Here is a 25,220-nt window from a genome sequence, read left to right as displayed (position 1 = left end):
ATGCTTCTAACAAGCTCAAAGAGGTTTGTTATAGATTAGCTTTCTTGCATTCTATTGCGCTGGTTAGAATGTGTAATGCCCAAGGGGATAGTCATGCATGCCAATCAAATATACCTCGGAGATTATCCACCAAATGATCCCATTGTGCTACATTGGGATTCAGCGACTGCATTGTAACTGAATGGATTTCTAACCCCCTTTAGGGTAAGTTACCACCAAGTCTAACAAACTAATAACTTCTGCATGCTGCAGGATTTGTTGGATTTTTTGTTATATATATTTTTCAAATAAACATCTGGTACACCCAGCACATTTGGAATGCTTTTGACTCCTCTAATCGCCCCATTTCAAAATCATTTCCATTCAGTTAATGTCTGCAGCTGCCCTCCTTTTCTGGCGATGTGCCCAGGAGACCTGAACCTTCTCCATTAACCTGGTAGTGCAGTGATGAAATCACTTCCAGTCACACGCTTTTTTATCTGCAGTGGGCGAGAGCAGGAAGGGAATTATTTCATTTCAGATGTGCACAATGATGTAGACCACAGGTTTCCTAACTGGGGTCCACAGAACACTTGTGGACACTGAATAATTCCCCAAGTTGCTATTTGTGCTGCAGACTCTGATTCTGGGTGTACGGTAGTTCGTTTTTGTTGCCCTGCAGTCAGTGGAACAATCCGTTAACACCAAGGTGCTTCTCATCTTGGTAAAGGGGAAAGACTGGGACAGACTGCTGCATTTACCAGAACAGGTTTATATGCTTAAGTGTCTTGAAAGTTCAGTGCAGCTGATTTAGTGTGATGGTCACAAGTCACAGCACCTACAAGACCACACAACATGGTCAAGGGGTTGTGCACTCTTACACCATAAAATGAGATCTGAAACGTGAAAATCTGAGTGTCCCTTTGCTTCATTTGCACTTTGCATGGTTTCTACATGAAATTCCACAATAGTTAGTCATCCAACTATAAGACATGAAATTACAAATACCCTCCCTCACCGTGCTTTTAAATAGAGATGAAAATAAACCACTTGGTTTACATTTATGCAATACAATTGTGAACTCGGTACTGATGAAAAGAATGCTTAATCATATAATCTTATAACACAGTTTTCTGATTATCAGAGGCTATTTATAAGTATTGCATTAGCAATGCCATCACATGTGTTGTGTAGGATCAAGACATCCACAGATTTAGGAATGTTCATTGTGTTTGTTTCTTGTCTGATTTAAAAAAAAAAAAAAAGTCATATTGGTGTTCTGTAATGAAGGCAGTGAGATTGTTGCTCTGCATTAACAAATACGATTACTAATTGATCATGATCTGACCGGGCCACTTATCAGCTCCAGTGATAAAGTACTGTCATAGTCTTGTTTGCCTACAATACATGTACCAAGGTACTGTGTACTGTGTCATGAAAGATTACAGGTGATACTACTGGAACCAATTAGCTTTCCTGTATCTGGTTTGGGTTCGCTCTTTGTGCCTTTAGCAGTTATAAATCAGAAAGGCAACTTAGTTTACAAAATTGAACACCCAGCATACTGTACAGTTCCTGAAAGACCACAGTGAAAAGTAGGCTTAAAATAGGTGGGGGAGGGACATTTGAAACAGATTTTTTGAATCTGGACTGTGTATTTTGAACAAAAGCTTTGTATTTCCCTCCCAAGGCATTAGATTTTAAAAGAACTGCATTCTAGCATCAGGGCTTTATGTATTAGAGGGATGACACAAATGTACTGCTTTACCCATGTGCAGTCAGTGAGCATTGCTGTTACATCTCCAGCAAAGCCTCTGGAGACGATGGGTGACGGAGTCAGCTGACGTCTTGGAGTCTTCCTGTTTGTTTTTCTAGCTGTGTTCTTGAGATTGTTGTATTTAGACAAAGAGAGGGAGCAGCCTATGGTATAACTGATTGCCAAAGTCTTGTCAGCTGTAGAATGGGGGCCTTGTTGTTTCAGCCTACACAGTATGGATGCATGGGAGACAGTCCTTTCTAAGATACTATAGATGAGTAATGATGAAACACACTGCTTCATTTACAACAGCTGAGGGTTCTCATTTGTTACAGCTGGGTCCCCTTTCCAGGTTGTCTGCAGTACCAGACATAATGATTCTGTCCTTTGTTCAAAATGTTAATCATCAATAATCATTATTAGTCCTTTTTCCTTATTAGTTTATAGTATTGTATTTCTGTACAGACCTCAGCATGACAGACACACTCCTGTATTTCTGTACAGTGCATGCATATAAACAAATATAGCTTAAGGACTACAGACGTGTTTATCACACCTACTTTGTGTACAGCCAAATCAAAGGGTGTTTAAAATGCTTTGCAAAGACTTATTTTTTGTACTGTTGGGACTTGGTTTTAGAGGCTCTTTGACATTTAAATAAGGCCTCAAATATTCAAACTCTTAATCTTCTCTGCACTGGGGCGATTGATGGAGACTGTCTGGACAGATGGCTCTTTTCTCTCTATTCCAGAACATGCTGTTTTTTTAATTTCCCCAGAGTTCTGCTTGGCGTTTCTGCCCTGAGTTCAGCTGATTGATGTTTTCTGTCCCCTCTTGCCTGGATTTGACTTCATCGAACGTGATCTGATCTGGAAGCACTGCCATCAGACAGGCCACAGACTAGCCATTATCAGTGGAAGGAACTCTTTCAAACTTAATGACTTGACACCGACCATTAAATGGAGCCGTGTGCTTTTAAGTGCTACTGATCACAGGCACAGAACCATTTCAAAGACCTTGTAGAGAGACTCAGAGCTCTTCAGGCCAGCCCCATGTGCTTGGAAATAAAATGTCTAGGGAAATTCATCACCAGATTACACTCTAGGTAGAGTAGGTTTCTTAAAACTGTGTAAAACCTGTGAACCAGCAATCATATTTAATTGATTCCTTATCTGTATTTGTTTTAAAAAGCAGAAAAAAGAAGTTGAATCAAGATTTTAGATCGGTTTTGAAATCATTTTGTTTAAAATCAAAAACCTCTCACAACCTGCAGTATTGCTCCCTTGTGTGTATAGCAGTATAGATCTATAGATAAAATCAATTTCCTGTTGGCTGCTTTTACCTTTTGTCTGGTATTTGATAATGACAGGCAAGTCCGAATCTGTGACAGAATAACTCTTTCTGGGTCATTAGGACATTTACAAGTGTCTATAGTATAGGGTATTGGTTTTATGGTACAGTATCACAGGCAACAATAAACACATGATATTATTGTGGTTCCAATACTTATAATGTCATCCTTTTCTCTGAACAGTGAAAGAGAATGGGATAGGCAATTTTTAAAGCAATACAGTAGCTTATCTCTTGATAGCTAAATATGTCCTTGTCCAGCAGGTATACTGTACCAATGCAATATAATACTCAGGAGTGTTTTATGTTTTGGTGCTTAACCTAATTGAAATGTTTGTGATACTCAAAGGATTACTTTTTTAAATTTTTTTGCCCAGGCCTTCGGACAAGCGTATTCCAACCACAAGAAGGTTGCTGCGGATGGAGAGAGCCGGGAAGAGTCCCTGATCCAGGAGTCTGCGTCCAAGGAAGCCTACTATGAGCAGAAGGTCCTGGAGCTGCAGACAGAACTCAAACAGATGCGCAACGTCCTCGCCAACGCAGAGTCTGAGAACGATCGGCTCGCCTCCGTAGCACAGGAGATCAGGGAGGTAAGATGCACCCTGGACTTCATACAGTACAACACAATTGGTTTCATGTACTGTTAGATTTGGTTTGTTCTAAGAATCAGTGCAACAGTAGAGGCTTCCCCATGCTACCTGTCAATTAATTTCCTCTCTCCCCTATCATACCCTCCCAATCGTTAGCTATTAGCAGCTGTCGCAAACAACTGAATTAAATTATGTCCAGCTGTAGATGCCATTGCATATTGTTAGCACCGCTAATGCCAACTCATGCGGTACGTTTCCCTGAATCTTCCATTTTGTGTTGAAATAAAATAAATCACAGCTGCTTTTCATGGGGAGTGTTAATTGAAAGCTGTTCAGAAAAGCAAAAACATCTGTGAGGCACAGAAGAGTGCGATTTCAAGATGCAGGGAGAAAAGTCTTTTAGTACCATTTGAGACATGGGCGGTACTTTACTACACCCTTAAAACACCAATACAGCAGCCCTGCTTTTATACTCCAGGGCTGTACCAAACAATCAACATCAAATAGCAGTGTCCAACATTATACAGCAGATGCTTTTGGATTTGGCAGAGATGGGGTAAAACCCTTCAGAGAGACTTGAGTAAATTGGGCTTGGTAAGCAATTGTAGCACTATAGAAGAGCTATTGGGGTAAATCAAAAGGTTTAGCCAACCTTTGCGATTCCTGTTTTAAGAGTGTATTAATTAAACCAATTGCTTGTTTCAGCAAAGCCAAAGTGTTGTCATCATCTGGATTGGAACATGTTTGATCTCAGGCGGTTTCCCAGTCAGCCATTCCAAATGCTGTAATTTAAAATAAAAAAAAGCTTAATTTAGCAGAAGCTTGCCAGTAAATCCTGTAATCCTCCTTCTGAAGTATTGTGCTTAATTGTTAGAAGATTGCTGTCCTGGAGGAGATGAGGAGTGCTAAGGATGCTCTTGGTAAGGCAGCACTTGGTTAAAGACCTCAGAGAGCTGCACCTCTGCAGGGGCAGGCAGGGCTGGGTGGCTCCTGCTTAGCAGAAACCAGCCTGGATAATGCACTGGGTTGGGATGTCATGCTGAGGTCTGGCTCATACTTGTGTCTTGTTCCCCCCTCCCAGTTTTCCCTTTGATCAATCCTCCAGTGAACTGTGGCTCCCTTCCCTGGAACATGAAATCGGCTCCACTGGGAGAGCACACTGGGCTGCACTGCGTCTCCCTCTCCCCACGCAATGCCTGCACCTCCCTCTCCCCATGCAATGCCTGTACCTCCCTCTCCCCACGCAATGTCTGCACCTCCCTCTCCCCATGCAATGCCTGCGCCTCCCACTTTCAATGCAATGCCTGTACCTCCCTCTCCCCATGCAATGCCTGCGCCTCCCACTACCAATGCAATGCCTTCGCCTCCCTGCCCCATCTGCCCCATCTTTCTCTATTTTCTTCCTAGCTCTCTCTCTCTCTCTGTCTCTATCTCTATCTCTCTCTCTCAAGCTGTAAAATTGATTCAGCACTCAAAATTATAGGCCTCTCTCGTTGTTTGCTTCCCATGCCCCAGAATGCTGTTTTTACTGCTGCAAATGTTTTTCCTGGCTTCCGATGGGTTTCTAAGTAACAATGTTAGGCTGGTTATTGCACAGTCGGGCAATGCTTTATACAGCCAGATCTGAAAATACAGTATGCATGTGCAGTTAGTTTTTGAACCTCTGAGAAACAAAGTGTCGCTGAGTTATTCCAGTAATCTTCAGCTACAGGATCACCTATTTTATCTGGAACATGCTGTACTTTTTATAATAAATAATTACTAAATGGTTGTCATATAGTATGTTCTTGCATACTGCAGTATAGTAAATATTTAAGTGATGCTTATCTCCAGTGTTTCTCTTAGGTAATTGCGCTTAAATACCATCAACTTGTAATCAAATGTTCACAAATCTTAGGGGATTTAAATCTTCTCTCTTTGAGAGCTAATTTGTAACTGGTGCTTGGAACCAGATTAAGCTATTATAACACAGTGTGGAACCACACAGAGAGGTTCTATTGTGCGCTCTCTGATAAATGTGTTGGTGAGATTCAGTGGGCATTTATGGGAAAAGAAGAGTTGCGCCCAAGGAAACTGCACGTACTGTACAGTAGTATCTGCAGCAGTGGCGTTTCTTCTTACTGGAGCGAGTAAGGATTACTGTAGGCTGCTTAGTGAAATGTTTCCAGCACTGCCTTGGAATGGATTTCTGGGTGAATGAGCCCAGCTGTGGGCTGCCTTTGTTCATCACAGGAAGGGCTCCTGTGATGGTGATACTGAGAGACAAATCCACGTCCTGGGGTTGGTCTAGACAGGCTGCAGTTTCTTACAGAAAGCCAGGACAGTTGTTATTAATTCTTTTGCCTTTTTCTTTTTTTTTCTGGAGACCTGTCTTATAAGGCCTAGTTAACAGACATTTAGTCGTCTTGTTATCTTGTATTTTGGATGCTGAACAACCTATAATTTTGCAGTTTAGATGCTGATAAGCGCAGCAAGACTCCCCATCATTCTCAGAACCTGTTTCTGGTCTGCAAGCTGTTCTGTATAAAGTCATTTTCACTGTACAGAAACAGAAATGCTGACTGCAGGAGTTTGTAACAAAAGCTTTTTAGTCTAGAATTGATTAAAATTATAAAGCTTTTAAACTGTCAGGCCACGTTATTTAGAGTTTCTGTTTACATTTTAATAGGAGAACTGCTGTTTCATGTCCTCTTCCTATTCCCAGATGACCCAGTATCACGCAGGTTGTGTCACCTATCCCCACCAAAGCATGTCAGCTCAACCTTGACAGTGTGTGTCCATATCATTTGAATGTCAAACTGCAGACCCTGTTGTAAAAGATATCTAATTGTGCAAGGAGTTTGATTGCTGTATACCAAGGAAAGAGGTCTTGCAAGACCACTCATATCACACAGGGAATAAGTTCCATAGACACCTCCACCCACCCTCCTCCAACAGTAATTCTTTCCATGCAATAAAACCTGGAAGTCCCCCAGTGTGAATTTAATTAGTAGCATGATCTCATTTGTCAAACGTGACATAATGGGGAATTTCAAACCACAGAAAACTGTGCTATTAACAAACTGTGACCTGCAACCCATGGAGTGTGTGATCTTTGCAGAAGTATTAATCAGAACTGCAGGCTGACTGAAACCGAATAGAACCGCAGAAGTTAACTGAGTAACTTAAAGAAGTAGGCTCTGTTGTGCAAACCTGAGACCTGACATTCATGATTTTGAATGAAGGTATGCTGTTCATGTTTTCATTAGCACACAGGATTGATTGACATTCCTTTACACTCAGTATGAAGCTCTTGCTGACTGCTGGATTCTGAGGGCTTGATTCATCCTGTAGTTTTGTTGATGGCACTCAACATACCCTGTTCATTCTACTTTTAATTCTATTGGTTCCTTGACAGCTTAAGTAATACCTTATAATATAGCAATCTATTTGCAAAGTATTTAAAACAACACTGAATGTAGCTATTTTAAAGAGATTTTTAATAGTGGTCATGAGTATGTATTGTAACACTACTTAATATATATTACTTTACAATTCAGAAATACAAAATAAGAACATTCAGTGTGCAGGTCTCCCAACATGTTAATAAATCTGGGCCTTTTGTAGTGTGAGGTGAAACTTTAAAACCCAACAGTTAATGTTGTCAATGTGATACCTTAAAATATTGCCTTTTAAAAATGTGTGAAGCATTTATAGGCTAAATGTTATGCAGTGTATACATTTGATAACCTTTCTAATGTTGGATTAATACATTTGCTTTTAAGCATAGAGAGATAATAAAGTATTTATACATTAGACTTGCTTGGTTTGTGCCCCACATTATACTAATCTCAGCACTGCCACTGAATTAAACTCTGTTAAAAGCTGGCTTCTGGACTGCAGCCCACACATTGCCCTGAATAAATCTATCAAGCTAAAAATACTAAAGAAAGGATTATCAGAGATAAACCATATTTGTCTGTCCCTGTTTAATCTAGCAGAAATGTGCAAACATAGATTTGTGGAAACGATCAGTGAATGTCCTGGTTTGTACAATTTTTGTGTCAGAATCATCTGAGGTCTGAGTATTTCTTGATTGGAGGCTGAGAGCACCTTTCTCTCAGGCACTCACTCAACATAACATTGTACTGTTATTTATGGAATGACACAGTCCATTCTTGTCTGACCTCCAAGAAATAGCTAACTAAGGTATTTATGACTTTAATGCCCTAGCATCATCTACTGTAGGATATCAAAGTACAGTATACCCTTGAAGAGCCCTACCACTGGAACAAATGGCAGAGTTTGATAGTAAAACATTATTAAAACATCAAATGAAAATCTTCACAGAGGCATTGAAAATAATTCGGTTTATTCAAATCACCCAACTAATTGGAAGGAATGTGATCTGACTGAAGCTATATTGGCTCAAGCTATATTATTTTAATGCATCAAGACACACGACCTTTTCAAAATGGCATGGCTTTTGTCTGGATTTATATACTGTGCCACTTCTTTGTGTACCTGATCCAATTTAAAAATCAAGTGCCATTTGCGTTTTAAGGAGACAGCAATGAGCAAGACAACCAGACCGTTTCAAACAAGTGTAGTAAATGAAGACTGCAGCATGGGTTTAAAGGTTAGGATTGGAGAGTCAGCCGATCAAGTTCAGTGTATGCTGCTAGACTAGACAAGTCCTCGTGCCTTATGGGATACACCCAGCTGTTAAACTGCAATGCAGTAGATAAGCAAGCCTACCCAACCCCTGCAGCCAAATGGAAGAATTGCAACTTGGTGCTACTCTACCCTCACTAGAACAGCAATCTTATGAACTGGTATTGAGTGAAAAAGGTGTGTGTTTGAGAAATTAATGAGATTAGATGTACAGCCATTGACATTAATAAGTGTATTACCTATAGAACATGGTGTAATTAAGAGAGCCTTACAGGGCAGATGGAACAGTAATCAACAACACTTTAATGGGGCTCTCAATCTGACAGACCATGTGTATCTGGCTGCATCTACTTGACTTGCTAACAGGCTAAAAATGCCTTTGAATACCTAACTTTCAGAAACCGGGTTGAAATCATATCTTCCACGTTATACTTAATAATCTGTAGAAGAAATGTTTTTGCTTAAAGATTGTCTCTTGTTGTTTATTTATCTCAATTTGAGAGGGGGGTGGGGGTTATTTTCAAAGCAGTTCTAGAAGACTTCATACAGTAGGCCAATGCATATACTGTATTTCAGAACTGTACAATAAAATGTTCACAGTGTAATTATGTTCCATCAGAATCTACTTAACTTCCTCAAGGCTATTGGAAATTGTACAGTGTTTGATTTTGCTGATGATAGCCTTTTGTTAAGCTATAAACAGCTTCAGGGCCTTCTCATAGCTTTGTTCTGCGTTTATTCTGAGTGCAGTTTAATGTATTGATGTCTGTGCAATTCAAGCTGTATTTGATGGCTGTTGCACATACTGTACAGCTGCTCCAAGGCTTGGTCCACCTGCATGCCTAAACTTGATTCATCTGTACTGGATATTAATTGATATCAAGAAAAAAAATACTAACACAAGGCATGCATTACCAAAATAAAGCAAAGTAGAGCAAAGTAGAGTATATTACCCAACTTCAGCAGGGCCTTGTTCAGTCCTTCTGATCAAAATTTTAAAAAAGTATGCACATACATCTGTAGCAAAAATTACATTATTCATAAATTGAGATATTTAGCATTGTGTGATGGAAATTATATTGATTAGCCATAAATTACTTGAGCCTGTTTTTTAGTTTAGTGTCTGCGAGAAAAGCGAATTGAGTTATTTATTTTGTAATTTGTTGTGCAATAACCTTTTCTGACAAATTGATTCCTCTAACCACTCAAGCTCAAATTGACCATTATTGATCAGTAGTGATTTAATGTGAATTTATCTGCCAATGAAGACATTAGCAAAGTAAATGATTGTATAACTTTAGTTCATGCTTAGAAACATAAATCTTGATGGCTAAAGTGAACCTCATGGTATTATAAATAACACTTTAAATAGGGACCCTTAGGGTTTCAAATGAGCAACAACCTGAACATGAACTCTACTGTTTTCAAATATTAGAAAATTGCAAAAAACCATTTCATGATCACGTGAGGGATCATATTGGAGTAATCTACTGTGGCTTCCCATTTTGTAATCAAGCCAAGTGGTGTGTAATGTCACCTGTTTTAAAAGAAAGCACTCTACTGTAGCTTGTAACATGCCCCAGTATATTGAGTAGGGATTTTATGGGAAGAAACAAATCTACAAAATGCATTGTGCTTTAAATCATCAAAAGGCTCCTGGATTCTAAGATATCAAGAAGTGTATTTATCAGAACAGATTAACTTCAGAAACATTTAAATTTCAGTTTAGTAGTGCATAGAATTATGTTGATTTTGCAGAATGCTGTGGATTTGCAGGTTAAGACTTGATTACATGTGATCACTGATTAAATCGGAAACTGATGGATGTGCTACAGTACCTGAATGCATTGGGTTTAACCCCATAACTGTACAGTAGTAGCCTACATGCTTCACAAAATTAATTTCGGCATGCTTACTGCAGTTCAGTGTATTCAATGGACTGTACTGTGTGGAAATAGATATAATATTACATACTGTAGCTTATGTCATTTGCTATAGAGTAGCTATTGGTAACCCCATTGCGTGTGAGCCCAATGCTAGTCAAATGCATCTTGTTAGGAAGATCAAAAATATTTTGACAGAGGGCTTTAGGTTCTGGCAATGAAATGTCAGTAGAGATTATAATCGTCCGTTCTTTCCCCAGAGAATACTATGAAAGCCTTGCACAACAACAGCCACAGGGCTGGGTGGAATCCCAGTGTACACAGTGCATGTGGTTTTCATTAGGTGGGAGTTAGTCGTATAAATATTTCCCCCTTTCCTGCAACAGAAATAACATGGACTGCTTTTAAAACCTTGCTGTTAAAACATGTACAGATCTGTGCTGGACTGTACCAAACAGGGGAAAGCTGCTATCTCTGGCAACAGAGCTTTTAATAATAACGGAGTCTCTTCCCCGGAGGCATTTCAGTACAGATTTATTAGAGTTTCCATGATTTGCAATGTAATCTCCACAAAGCAGGTGTATGTGTTATAAAAGAGTAATGTAGTTTGTGCTTTCATGTCAGTCGTTGAAGACAGGATGGAACTGCCATGGCAATAGGCAGTGACACCTACGACAGTAGCACCATTCTTGGAGTCCCTTGCTTTTAGTTATTTCTGCATAGTTGTCTTGATTTAAAATAACCTTTGATTGAGCTAACTTGAATTCCCCCTTGGTGTCTCTTGGAATATTTGCCTGTGGATCCTACTGTATTTATGAGGCACAACTACAGTATTCTCTCAGTACGATTGAAATCTCCTTTTGGAGTAGTCCCAGTTGTCATTGGGATACTTTATTTACATCCATAGCTGTATGTGATCCCAGTTTAGCTAAATACTTGCAAAAATAAACCAAAAGAAAGCAAGCTAATTTCAGTGGATTTGACCTTGAGTGACTCCATCTTCATGTAAGAATCCTGGCTGCAGACAGTGTATTGAAACCATCCCACTCTGAAGGAGGGTGTCTGCTTACATCTGGAAGGAAATGTAACTTGAGTATTTTGTCCTCTTGTACGCTACTAAACGGCTTTGAGAGAAATGTGCTTTGCACAGTTTAGCATCTGTGTGTCTTCATCATGGTTGACCCTGCACCCAGGACTGTCTGGATTCAAAAAATGTTTTGCCTAAAAGTGGTGAGAACTATAAGCAAAGTTTTATGGTGTGACACATTATTCTGTACAGGAATTACTTTTCCCATTGCAAAGCATTTGAAGTTATCATGCATGGTGTGCAGTGCTGTTTAAACCCATTTGTGACTAAGCTTACTGAGGAATTTTGAATTATTGGGAGTCATATTACATTATGTGTGCTGTCTACTGTGTGATGGAAAAATACATTCATAGTACTGTATTTCATCCCCATTCACCTGTTCACCATATCTGACAGTTTCTTTTGCCTTTATGAGCTTAGTAAATGACTCTAAAAACAATACAAGAAGATCTGATTTCTTCTGTTTAATCTTGTTAGCCTTTGGTTAGCAGCTGGTGACCTCCCTTTGAAGAGCAAAAGGCCACTTGGTTAGTTGGAATGATCTGCATTCTTTAGCCTTGCCTTGAATCCCTGGAGACTTTGTATGCATTTCTTATGCTGTTTCTTCACAATTCTGACATTGACAGTTAATCTAAACGGGAAACTGAGTGGAAAGAGGTGAAGACCATGGCAACAGTAATTCTTGTTAAAGATATTGTGAACAGTAAAATACACCAAGGAAAGCTAGAAGAAATGGGTGAGGCTGGTGCACCTTTATTCTTTATGTACAGTATGTATTTTGTAAAAACGATTATTGCATAAGATACTGTAAGCATCTTGGTTTCAACCACATTTTCTAATGTGTTCACATTACACAGTTAAATTAAAAGTACATAGAACTGATGGCCATTGGCTATTCCACATTGTTCAAAATGCTGATTATTCTTGCAGTTCTCATTTTAAAAGCACATCATTTATTGAAATAGTGTAGTGCGCCTATGCGCTGTTGCATTGTGGTCATTATTTTCAGTAGTGCTAGATGCTCAGCTTTGATAAGGTGTGTTTTGGCACAGCCTTCATCCCATGTACCTGTAGTATGCAATGCTCAACATTTTGAAGTCAGTAGTATTTGCTCTTATCCAACAATATTGCATGGCATCAATAATACAGTTCTTCTTTTTGACCCTGCTTTGAAACAAAATGGAACCCTCTCTTTTATTTCCAGTTATTGACAGATGTGTTACAGTCCGTGCTGCTTTCTATGTCACTCTGCAGCACCACTGCAAGGCCATCTTCGACTCGTACTGTACCAGCATCCAACCAATGTTTGTCAATGAGTATATTGTGGTATGTAATCTCTTGTATAGTAGATGCTCATTTGTCGATCGGTCAGCTCCTAGTGAGTTTTCAGTCGGATGGCTTGAAGTCTATGTGTGATAAGATAATGGGCTTCTCTGCTCTGTTTCTGATGTGTGGTGCTGAGTAGATCAGGTGTTAAGTGTAACCTACAGTACCCAAGTAACCAGCACTGGCATCACACCTTTAGCAGTCAGTTAGAGAATCCACTGGCCTTCTGCCTTTCCACCTGTACGGTGACCTTTTTACAATTGTATCTCTTACTCGCATACACACACACACACACACACACACACACACACACATAGACACTACCTTCAGAAGGAGGCTCTGTTTCCATTCTTGCTGTTATATTAGATGGGATGTAGTCGGGTAAAGTGATTAGCAGTCTTCAGGGAGGTTTGAGTTTCCCTGTGCAGTGGAAGAGGGAGACAGCTCTGCTTATCTGATTTCACTTTCTGTGCCTTTCAACGGAAATGGAGATGGAATCTGATGATGGCCCTGCAAAGTTGCTACCCCCTTCCCCCTTCAAGTTCATGCCGCTGAATTATTAGTGGACAGTCAGTGTCAAATCCTGGTCTTGCAATCCACTGCATTCTTCCCTGCCATGTGGATAATTGCTTTCAATCCTATACCACCTGCTCCATACTTACATCAGGAAGAAACCATTTCTAAAGGCCAATTCTGTGAGAAAACGTCATGGAGATTTATTACCCAACGTCAATATTGGATGGTTCAGTCCACGTTATGTATCACTTTGCTGATTAATTGTAAATCCGGTTAGGTTACACAGGCTAACATATATTTCTGGTGGTTTTAAAAAATGATTTTTTTTTAAATTAACAATAAGCAGTTGAAACATTTAAATATAGAACAGCGAGGATAATGTCATTAAATCTATTAAATCTACAATATTCATAGGTCATTTTCTGCTTAAGTAGCTTTCCAGTTGCTAATTGTTGCAAGATATTTTAATAGGTAAAAGGAAACTGGTCCCTGGTAAATTTAGCTTATACATTATTGCTGTGTTGAGTGTAGTTGCTGTTGTTGCCATTGCTAGTTGAGAGCTATGGTATTATAAGAATAGAGCCATGCCTTCCCAATGAAATGGCAGCTTTTGCAAATCCCATGATACTAAATTCTTAATCCATTAAAAGTAAACCAACTATTTGCCAAGAAATGTAATAGACTGCTTGCTTGAAATGAATCACATGCCTTTTTACTTTTATTTATTGCTACAACTGTTGTGCAGTTGCTGGGAAACACTGCATGCTAGTCCAGTTTAATTTGAGCCAGATTTACTGGATGTGGATCTCTGTACAAGCAACCTGGCTCTATCTCAGCAGCACAAGGTTTCTGTACTGAGCTCAAGTTCCATTCTCTCTGTGTTCCAGAACAACCAGGCTGTGGAACTGCAGCGGAACCGCCTACGCGATGACATCAAGGAGTACAAGTTCCGGGAGGCTCGCTTGCTGCAGGACTACACAGAGCTGGAGGAGGAGAACATCTCCCTGCAGAAACAAGTGTCCGTCCTTAAGCAGAGCCAGGTGGGGCATCACCATCGCAGACTCACACAGGAAAAGAGCACCACTCGTATTCCACACAGCATTGCACTGTTCAAGACTGCTTTTATCTGTTCAAGTAAAAGCATGCACATCTGGAAAAGCCATAGTCTGACACAGTCTCTGAAAATGCATCTGTGGCTTATAGTAAAGGGTGCCCTTGGTGTATCGGATACAGATACAGTAGCAGGGTTAACTTTGCTGCACTTAGCATGTCAAAAAAAGGAAATTAAACGTATAGTAGAATACAGATAAGTTGCTGTATGAAACAGAAAGAGATATGCAATGGGGAAATGGAGGCAAATAGAGCTAGAGACTACCAGGATGTGAAACCCCAAAATCAACACTCTGAACAGCATTGAACCACATTGTTTAGGGTTGAATATTTTTTGTATTTATTTGTTTACCAGCAAGTAAAATACAAAAAGACACTGACAGACATGTGCACAAATAAAGGCAGAATGTTCTGTAGAGTATAATTGAGATTTGGCTCCATTAGCAAGTTAACGTCTGGTAATTCCCTCTGTAAGCATAAAGCGCTTTGTTTTTCAGGGGGACTGCCCAGGGTTATTTTGGTATTAAAAGTACATTTTGCTCAGACTGAGTGTGTTAGCAATTAATAATTGAATGGTAATCAGGATCAAGTTGGAATAATGACAACACTGAAATGCATTCAGTTTTTAAGGCAAGGATTAAAGTTCTGCTTTAATTACCATTTACTGTCTGGAGAGAGAATGCTTTAAGGGTTCTTTTTTATTTCTCACTTTACTAACTAAACATGGAAGTAACATATAAATGGGAGGCTAGTTTATTAGCATACATTATTAATCACGTTTTATACTGTATTTACTTATTGAATAATTACTGCAAGCAGATATTTTTTGGAGAAACTGATACAAATTCAACATTCCCTAATACATTAAATAACTTGTTAAGGATTTCACCAGCTAAGTAAGACTAACATTTTACAATTGTTTAAACAATGTGCATCTCTTAATCATACGTAATTAATACCACAGTTTTGAAGATATACAGCACGTTCCTTGCGTGACATTTTCATTGGGTTTCCAATCCAGGTTGAATTCGAAGGCTTGAAACATGAAATACGACGACTTGAGGAGGAGACAGAGTTCCTCAACAGCCAGCTGGAGGACGCTATCCGACTGAAGGAGATCGCGGAGCGACAGCTGGGAGAGGCCCTGGAAACCATTAAGACGGAACGGGAGCAGAAGAACAACCTGCGCAAGGAGCTCTCGCACTACATGAACATCAGCGACTCCCTGTACAACAGCCCGCTCAGCATCTCACTGGACGGGCTGAAGTTCAGCGACGACGCCCTGGAGCCCAACAACGACGAGGTGCTCAATGGCTACGAGCACAACTCCTTCAGCAAGATGAACGGAGGCAGCGAGAACAACAAGGTGTCCACGCCCAAGAAGAACGACCTGTACCAACCAGCCCCCAGCCTCGTCAACGACCTCCTGAGCGAGCTCAACATCTCAGAGATCCAGAAACTCAAACAGCAGCTCATGCAGGTACTGTACTGATCTCAGCCTGGTCAGCTGTAGAGGCTTTATTGAGCTGGACCTGCAATAGTCGTCAACTGGACCAAGGCTGGTAGGGCCCTTACTAAGGAGATGATGAAGGGAGTAGATGCATCACAGTGGGAAAAAATAAAAACAATATAACTGAAATGTGTGATGGAAGGCCACTCAGTAAAAATGTACCCTTCTTTCCATATCCATATTCTTAGTTAAGTTACTCGTGTTTGTATAAAGAGCCTGATCATTGTGGTTTAAGACTCCCAAATGGTAAGAGGGTTTTAATGGAAGCTGTCTTCTAAAATTTATTCAAAACTCCTTCTATTTAATATATTTGGAGGCTTAGTGTATATCTGCAGTTGTCTTCTAAGCTACTAGGTCACTAAATTGAATTGAGTTAGTATTGGACTAATCCCAAGGAACTCCCCCAGCATGGCGTGCAAGGGAACTGAGCTGAATGGAGTGGCCATCTGTCAGAAAAGACACAAAATCAAGGTGTGTTCGGCTCTCTGGATAAAAATGATCCCCAAGAAGTAGGCGAGTCAATTCTGTTTGCTTCATAATTTATTAAGAAGCCATGACACCAAACAACATGATCAGAAATCTGGTTTAGTTACAAGCCGTTTTAACCTAAAGTGCTCTGTGGCAAGCATTAATTCATTACAGCTGGGAAGAGTTAATCAAGCTTGTGAACCGCCACGTTCCCATTGGAAATCAAAGTATGTAAATGTCCCCTTCACTTAGTTAGGAGCTCAAATACCCCTCTGTTCCTATTGATCACATATCAGTTCATGGCATCTGCATCTGGGGGTTCTCTATTCCATCTAATTTTTTTTTTTGCAGAGTAGTTATCCTCCAGCCTGACATCCAGTGAAGTTCTCTGTGTTATTTTTTATATTGTATTTGATCCCCTTATTTCTGAATCAGTGAGAGACTTCCGTACCTTCAAATATTAAAAGCATTGCAATTTCCCTAGTGCAGTTCAGTAATACATCCATTATCCTTGATACATTTTTAATGGTAGCATGTTTCACACACTTAAAATTTGCCCAGAGAATCTAAAATGAAGAATCCCCCATGTATTACTTTTTATAAAGTAAAACATACATAGTGTATTTAGATTTAAGGAAATATTCTATTTCATAAATCTAAACTAGCTTTATTAAAATTGTATATTGAGCTTCTTACAGGTTTGCAGTGATTGTGCTGTCTTGCTAACCTCAGACATAATTGCCTTGAGTACTGAATTCTTGTTTCCAAGGTGACAAATTAGTGTATTAGGACAATGAGCCCCTGCGTATTGGCAAAAAATGCCCATTAAACCTTTGGAGCAGCAAAATTGATTTTGGATGACAGTATGCTGCTTGACTGCTGTACAACTAAAAAGGTAGTTCTCTATAGGAGTCTCAACAGAAACTGAAATTTAATAGCAAATTGACTGTATTATTTCAGTTCTATCATAATACTGATTAATAAAAATAATAGTATTTTTGATCTAATCAAAACAAAAACACAAATAACAACATAAGCAGGACTTACCCAGACATCACAGGTTAATTAACTATATTAGGGGATCATCCCTAATATTAGGGGATAATCAAATTTTGAATGCTTGCGCAAGCATTCAGCTCTGCCTGGAATTGCTGTGCCCCAAAGGATATCAACCAAGTCTGTGTGAGACATTAAGATTAAATGCATTTAATACTTTTATGACGTGCATTGCAGGTGGAAAACAGGAAATCTCCATTCTAGAAATAATCAGTGGTAAAATTTAAGAAGTGTTGTAAGGCTAAGCAGATGTTATTTAGGTCAGGATGAGACTGACTGTTGTTTTGTCTTGAAGGTGGAAAGGGAGAAGGTGAACCTGCTGGCCACACTTCAAGATTCCCAGAAGCAGCTGGAACATGCCCGGGGAGCGCTGTCGGAACAGCAAGAGAAAGTGAGCAGGCTCACAGAGAACCTCATCGCCATGAAGAAGCTGCAGGCCAGCAAGGAGCGGCAGTCAGCCTTTGACAACGAGAAGGAGCGTGACAGCCACGAGGACGGAGACTACTATGAGGTGGACATCAACGGACCCGAGATCCTGGAGTGCAAGTACAAGGTGGCTGTGGCTGAGATCGGGGACCTCAAAGAGGAGCTGAAGACCTTGAAGACCAAGTATGAGAACTGTGAGTCCAAGTATGAGGAGGAAAAGAGCCGTCTGGAGATTGAAGTCCAGGCCTTGACAGAGAAGTTCACCTCCTTGGAGAAGACTAACCGCACCGACCGAGACCAGGTGGTACGGTTAGAGAAGGAGCTCAAGAAGGTGAGCGACGTGGCCGGGGAGTCCCAGGGTAGTCTGAGTGTGGCCCAGGATGAGCTGGTGACATTCAGCGAAGAGCTGGCCAACCTCTACAACCATGTCTGCATGTGCAACAATGAGACTCCCAACAGGGTGATGCTGGATTACTACAAGGAAGGCAAGGGCGGGCGTACCAGTCCAGAGGGCAGGGGCCGGAGATCACCCATTTTGCTCGCGAAAGGCCTTTTCGAAAATGGGGACAGCCTCCCATCTCCTGTCTCCTCCCTGCCCTCCCCAGTGTCAGACCATCGTAAGGAGCCCATGAACATCTACAACCTGGTTGCCATCATCAGGGACCAGATTAAACACCTCCAGACAGCCGTGGACAGGACTACAGAGCTCTCTCGGCAGAGAGTGGCCTCCCACGAACTGGGGCCAGTGGTGGACAAAGACAAAGAAGCGTTCATGGGGGAGATTCTCAAGCTGAAGTCTCTGCTGAGCACCAAGAGAGAGCAAATAGCGACTCTGAGAACTGTGCTCAAAGCCAACAAACAGGTAGGGAAATGGCAACAGCGCTTTCAGTCAGAAAAAGATGTGCTTGTTTGTTTTTGTGACGAGGACAAAAGCATAACAAGTACATCAGCTTCTATTTCATTGTATCTATAAAAATAGATGCAGTTGTACTGAAGTACCCATTCAGTGAAGGAATATTTATATCCATATACTATGTTAGGAAATGCTGCTAAATGGAAAGTAAAAATGAAAGGTGAAAACAGTGGAGCAGGTCTGGTGTGGCTAATAAGTATGGGGAGTCAGTCGGACCTGATTTCAGATTCCCATTGAAAAACCTATTTTGACTTACTGTTTTGACTTAGAGCTCCTGCATGCATGTCATTCTTGTCAGGGTAATGTGTGCTTCTCTTGGTTACTTCCAGACCGCAGAGGTGGCGCTGGCTAACCTGAAGAGTAAATATGAGAACGAGAAGGCCATGGTGACCGAGACCATGATGAAGCTGCGCAATGAGCTGAAGGCACTCAAAGAAGACGCTGCTACTTTCTCTTCTCTCAGAGCCATGTTCGCTACCCGGTAAGAAGGGATGACTGTTAGCAATTAAACTTTATTATTATCAGTTTATGTCTGTTAAACTGCACCAGGACCTAAGTTCTATTTTGTCCTTTTGTCAGTACGGTGGGGGAGGGTTTGTGGTAAGCACTACCATAATTACTTTTCCAGTATACAGTAAAGCCTCCAAGCCATACATTTTAAATGTCTGGCTGTGCTAAAGTCACCTTCAAGACTCCAATATAATGGTCCGATTTTACTTTTGTATTTATTTAATATGTTTTATTTTTCTTATTTCCTATGCTTTTGCTGTCTTTGCTCCATGACAGATGGCGCATCTCAGCATGTCTTTCCTGCTTCAATGTGCCCAAATGCTTGTATATAGGGAGCATTGCCCATAATGGACACACCACCTCACAGCGAGATGCTTTTCTACTCCGATCTCTTTCACATCTGTTCTTCATTTGCTCTTTATATGGCATCAAAGCATGCTTAATGACAGAGAACTATATTTAAAAAAATCATTTTTTTTGTTCATGCTATGCAGGTATAAAAGATGAAGAAGTTGTAGAAGAGGTTCATTGAGTTTCAGAATGCTGTTGTGAACCCTTTGTAATTTTATAATTGGTATTTATTTTGGATCCTTATATCGCTGAGGACTTGTTACAACTTCATTCAGATGAAAAAAAAAAACTGAAATGGCTGTTCTGTTTCCTACAGTTAGAAGAGTAACCATGTACTTGTGGCATCAGTACTGAAGTACGCCCTCTTATTCCATCCAAGCTTTTTGCTTTTCTTAATATAGCACAGAAAGAGCCACTTGCAGAAAAATGTTCATTTATAAAGACTACAATCCACTTAGGCCTCGAATGATCGTGTACATGGGGATATGTGCATTTTATTAATTTAACAAAAATGCTCTTTTGTAATTTTGCAACGAAAAGCTTAACTGCCCAAACCTCTCTTGTGTATCTTGTATATCTCCTTTTTTTATTTATTTATTATATATACTGTATTTTAAATGGCAGCATTCTTTGTTTAAATACAGCAGCGGCTGAGACTGTGTGTTTCAAACCTAGGGCTGCTGCGCACAGCGATGTGTGGAATATGAGTGGAAATACAAACCCTATAAAACAGTTTGACACCACCCAGACGAGATTGATATCTTTGTGCAAGCGAGTCTCAGGCAGTTTAGATAAAGTGGGTGGAACTATAATTGAGAGGGCATTCTAGGAGCTGTACATGCTTAGTTATTTAGTGGCCTATTACAGGTTGTTTTATAGAAAAATATATATATATTTTAAGACTGTTAAAACACTTGTCCTGGTTCCTCAGGCTTCCCTCCTCCTGCAGTAACTGCTGTTTTTATCATATACATTTTTTTGTTCAGCCCCCTTAAGATTGTAAGCTTTTTTTCCTTATAACATTTAGCATGTGTCCATTGTTGTATACAAACAGGAAATGGAGTAAAACATCAGTTTAGGGCCCACCCTAACTCCTTTTGCGTAGGTTTATTTGTTTGTACATTTCCCAAGTGCTGAAGAACTGGTTCAGTGTTCAGTCTCGCGCTTTAATAACGATATAGGTGTGTCACCTCAGGCTGCATTCTTCTCTGCTCTCAAGATAGAAGCCCTGTGTTGACCATTTTAAAAGTTCCCTAAACATATGTACCTACTATTTCACTATAACGAACATGAACTATTGGTTCAAAATTAAACACATAGGAAATGTGTGGCTTTGGAAGTCTTGATGCTGCTCACATTTATAATCTTTTTTCAGATTTTTCATCAAATTATTTTTATTAATGATGGATCTTGTGATGCAGGGTGTAAAAAAAAAAAAAGAAGAAAAAAAAAGAAAACAAAAGTAAGACACAAAAGATTTAGTTTGCCTTTGCCTAAAAATCTTTGTAAAAAGCTTGTATTCGTATGCTAATAGGTTTCTCAGAGTTCCTATATAGCAGAAGGCCCCTTTTTAAAGCAACACCCAATGGTACGTGCCTTCCTGGTGTTTCCCACACTCCAAATATACAGCCCTCTTGTAGCCACGTGAACTCAAGGACATTTATACACACGTTTTATTGGGGCATTAATTTCTTGCTCCGGGTTGAGCGTTTATTACTTTACTGCACATACTGCAGTTTGGTGTGTAAACACTGTATAGATTTTTTTGCATTGCGTTTCTGTGCTTGCATTTGGTACAGTGTTTGTGTCTGTGATGCTTCATTGCCTTATAAACCGTACATGCATCAGTGCACACATGACCTTGAATGGTAAGGGCAGAAGTGCTCTCGCTATATGCAGACGTGCATGTGAACAAGTCTGTTGCTTTAGGGAATAACAAATGTTTGTTTTTCTTTGTTTGGTTGTTTTCTGTTAATTCATAACTTACAGGATAGACACTTTAGATTAAACTACCAAAACAGAATACAAATAATGTACAGTATAAACATATGACTACTACTTTTAAAGAATGATGTAGAGGCTTGTGTATTTAAGTATTGTTAGTTTTCCACCTTATTTACAGTACAGACTTCCAGACCTCTTTTTTAATTAGTCAGGCCAAGAATGTTAATTGCACAAGCTTAAGTCCTTAATAAGAAACAGGTGAATTATTACTAAGCACAGTGTGCATTGTAATTTACAGGCACGTTTAGAATGGAAAGAAACTGCCACAAGTCAAGCCCCTTTTTACACTCTTTTTAGCAAGTCTAGTGTTGTTTGTCACTATACATGGCTCGCACTTTAAGGATGTCAAAGTAATGATTTCTCCAAGTGTTTGTGATGATAACAGTCACTGTGGTTGCAGTCCTGTTACCAGCTTTGTCTGGATTCCAGTTTATGACCCTACATGTGTTGACTGGAGCAGATCAGATTATAAAAGGAGACAATACATGTAAAAAAAACAAAACAAAAACAAAAAAAAAACAAGCGTCTTACAAAACACATTTGTAAGATGTCATTATGGTTCCTCTGTCTCTAATACAGCACTGCATCAAATGTGAATAACCGTTGAGCATTAAAACTGCTTACTACTCTATTCTATATTAGCATGCAGCTCATACATTTTCTATATGTTTTCTGCACACTCTTTCTACTTTCTACTGCATTTGAGTTCTGCTGATGTTAAAATTAGGAAGGGCTTCAGTTTACTTGGTGCTTAGTGTTGTTTGTGTTTTCTGTTACTCTTGCATTTCTCAAGAGCTCTGCAAAACAGTTGGCTGCTGTACCTTCGAGTGGTCAGCTATTTGAAATGTGTTCATTTTGTGATGACTACTGTGCCTGTGGTTCAGAAGGGATAACAATTGCCACTTCTCATTTAAAAGTTTTATGGCTATTGGTAGGCTTTAAAGCATTTAAAGCAGTAACCACAGCTGTAGGCATAATACAAACGTATAATGCATTTGATTGAGAAGTAAATAGGTACCTCCTGTTGGTAATATTTATCAGTTGTAATTGAGACATTTTGTTTTGCAGCAAGCATGCTGAATGTTGACATTGTTTACTTGAAACCCCGGTCTCCTGAACAATTAGTTCTAGCTTCCTCTATTTATCTATCTAGTTTATTATCACAAGAAAAGATTCTCATTCCAAATGCAAGAGCCTTGAAAGGAGCTGGAGCTTTCCCGGGAAAAACTCTGACCTTTCCCCTGCCGTCCTCCTGGCCAGATCCAAGTCTTAATTCATGGAAGAAAACCCACAAAAGAATCAGTGGAATGGAGTGTTAATAATCCCCTGTGTGTGTGTAGATTCTCTTTGTGTTTTTCCTTATCTGCCTCGTTTGTTGAATTTATTTATGCAAAGGAGCTCTTTCAGCACAAATGGTGGTATCTATAGGCCCTGTTCCATTCTTCTGTAACATGTGCCTGATTATCTGGCAGGGGACTGCCCCAACAGCATAGCCACTGTATGTCAGGGTCTGATGCTATTAAGGCAAGATTAAACCCAAATAATATATTTTAGTTTCTAATTTTGCTGTTTGTTGTCATTGCTGTTAGCCCCTTTCCTTTCATGAACACTAAACTCACAAACCCAGCCAGGCAAGACTATTGCTAGCCTTCTATTAAAACTCCATCCTAAACTGGGCTGTGTCTGCTCTTCATTCCTTATCTCTCAAGCATGGTATTTTTGTTTTCATTATGAGCCAAGCTCATTTAAATTTGAACCCAGCCAGATCTTCCAAGGTACAAATCTAGGCCATTAACATTAACTGTGCCATCCTCTTGGCCATCCTACCACCTGGCCCTGAAGCACGTGTGCTGCTTACTGAGCCACTGAAGTTGTTGACTGAACTGAAACAGAAAAGATTTTTAAGCCGACACCTGTCATGTAGCCCAGCAGGGGTAAGAGATCTAAGGTGCTGTCTTTGTTCTTCTTTACCCCCAGAATGTCTCTGTCTGTCAAACTGCCTTCAACGCATCGCTTTCAAAGGATGGGTTCAGTTACACATGAATCGTTTTGTCCAGCCAGATTGTGTTTTTAATGTATTTATCCAGTTTACAGTGTCTCCTGGTTTTAGAGCTCAAGGGCAAAGTTTAAAAAAAACAAGATCTCCTCTTCTTGTGACCTTTTGTCGTTGATAGAACTGTCATAGATCTATAAAAGCTGCAGTTTTTATCGTTTGTTAGCTAGAATTATATCACACAAAGCATTGTGGCATATGTTAAGACAGTTTATGCCAACATACACACAGCTTTAGTAGTTTTAGAAGTCTAGATAGAATGCATAGATGTTTTTATATTCAGAATGAAAATGAACAATTTAAAAACAAACAGCCTTTTCTAGTATTGTAGTAGCTAATTATTTTAAACAGGTTTGAACTAAGGCATGAACATGTGCAATGCGTGTAATGGTCTTTCATTAAAAATACATTAATTCATTAATCTTTCCCAGTTATAATATGACAGTAATGTCTTCTGCATGTATTATCCTGTTAGGATATTAAGATGGACAAGGTTGAGTCATCATCGCGGCAGCATTGTAGATTACACCGTGTAACAATTTTTATTTATTTTCTTGTTCCTGGGTAGTAAGTGTTATTTCCTCATTGCTTATGCCTCAAAAGTATAGAAAATGGCTATTATTCCCCACAAACTTTGCTTTTGTGACCAGCACAGTGATATTTAGAAATGTACCTATTTTCCAGAACATTCCAGATAGATTCAGTGCTGAGTAAACTTGGAGTAACTTCTAGAACTTTCTAGAACTTTCCAGTAATATAAATAGTAGTATAAATACAGGGGCCTTAAGCCCACCAGTTCAGTTTAGTTCCAGCTGCCTAAGTGGATACATATCTGCATTTTTCTGAGATGGCATCAAGAGGCTGCAATGGTGGCATTCCTGATGGGTCTCCAAGGCGGTTTTACCAAGTATCCCTGCTATCTTTGCCTTTGGGACAGCAGGGACACCAAGGCGCACTACCACAGGCGGGATTGGCCACAGCGGACCGAGTTCTCTGTGGGGAGGAACAACGTCAAGTGAGAGCCACTGGTGGACCCCCAGAAGATGCTGATGCCACCACTGCACATCAAATTGGGCCTTATGAAACAATTTGTCAGAGCTCTAGATAAGGAGTCGGCAGCCTTCAAGTGCCTTCAAGACTTCTTCCCTAAGCTGTCTGAGGCAAAGGTCAAAGCCGGTGTCTTCGTCGGACCACAGATAAAGAAGATCCTGGAGTGCAATAAATTCCCAAAGAAGCTCATTAGTAAGGAGAAAGCGGCTTGGACAGCTTTGTCGCAGTGGTTCGGGGCTTCCTGGGCAATCACAAGGCCAAAAACTGTGTGGAGCTGGTTGAGACTCTGGTGAAGAACTACGGCACAGTGGGCTGTAGGATGTCCCTCAAAGTCCATATCCTTGATGCTCATCTTGATAAATTCAAGGAGAACATGGGAGCGTACTCGGAGGAGCAAGGCGATCGCTTCCAACAGGATATACTGGACTTTGAACATCGCTACCAAGGACAGTATAACGAAAACATGATGGGAGACTACATTTGGGGGATGATTCGTGAAAGTGATTTACAGTATAATCGTAAATCTCAAAAAACTACTCACTTCTAAATCTTTTGTAGTCATTTTTGTATTACTTTAGTATAAATACATATTAATTTGGATTCATATGTTGTTTACTTTATGTGAACGA

At 39.9% G+C, this 25,220-nt stretch overlaps 1 protein-coding gene across 3 annotated transcripts in view; it reads left to right on the top strand.

Moving 5' to 3' along the window:
• LOC121328503 (protein bicaudal D homolog 2-like) overlaps nucleotides 1–25,220 on the top strand; it is a 51,628-nt gene that overhangs the window by 19,531 nt on the left and 6,877 nt on the right. For all 3 annotated transcript variants that reach the window (XM_041273190.1, XM_041273189.1, XM_041273188.1), the window contains exons 2-6: nucleotides 3,463–3,675; nucleotides 14,028–14,180; nucleotides 15,272–15,730; nucleotides 17,580–18,572; nucleotides 18,953–19,104. In XM_041273190.1, the coding sequence (XP_041129124.1) occupies nucleotides 3,463–3,675; nucleotides 14,028–14,180; nucleotides 15,272–15,730; nucleotides 17,580–18,572; nucleotides 18,953–19,104 (1,970 nt within the window). The remainder of the gene's footprint in view (nucleotides 1–3,462; nucleotides 3,676–14,027; nucleotides 14,181–15,271; nucleotides 15,731–17,579; nucleotides 18,573–18,952; nucleotides 19,105–25,220) is intronic.

This window comes from Polyodon spathula, chromosome 16 (genome assembly GCF_017654505.1).
Source record: "Polyodon spathula isolate WHYD16114869_AA chromosome 16, ASM1765450v1, whole genome shotgun sequence".
NCBI lineage: Eukaryota > Metazoa > Chordata > Actinopteri > Acipenseriformes > Polyodontidae > Polyodon > Polyodon spathula.
This window is presented reverse-complemented; position numbering and strand designations above follow the sequence as displayed.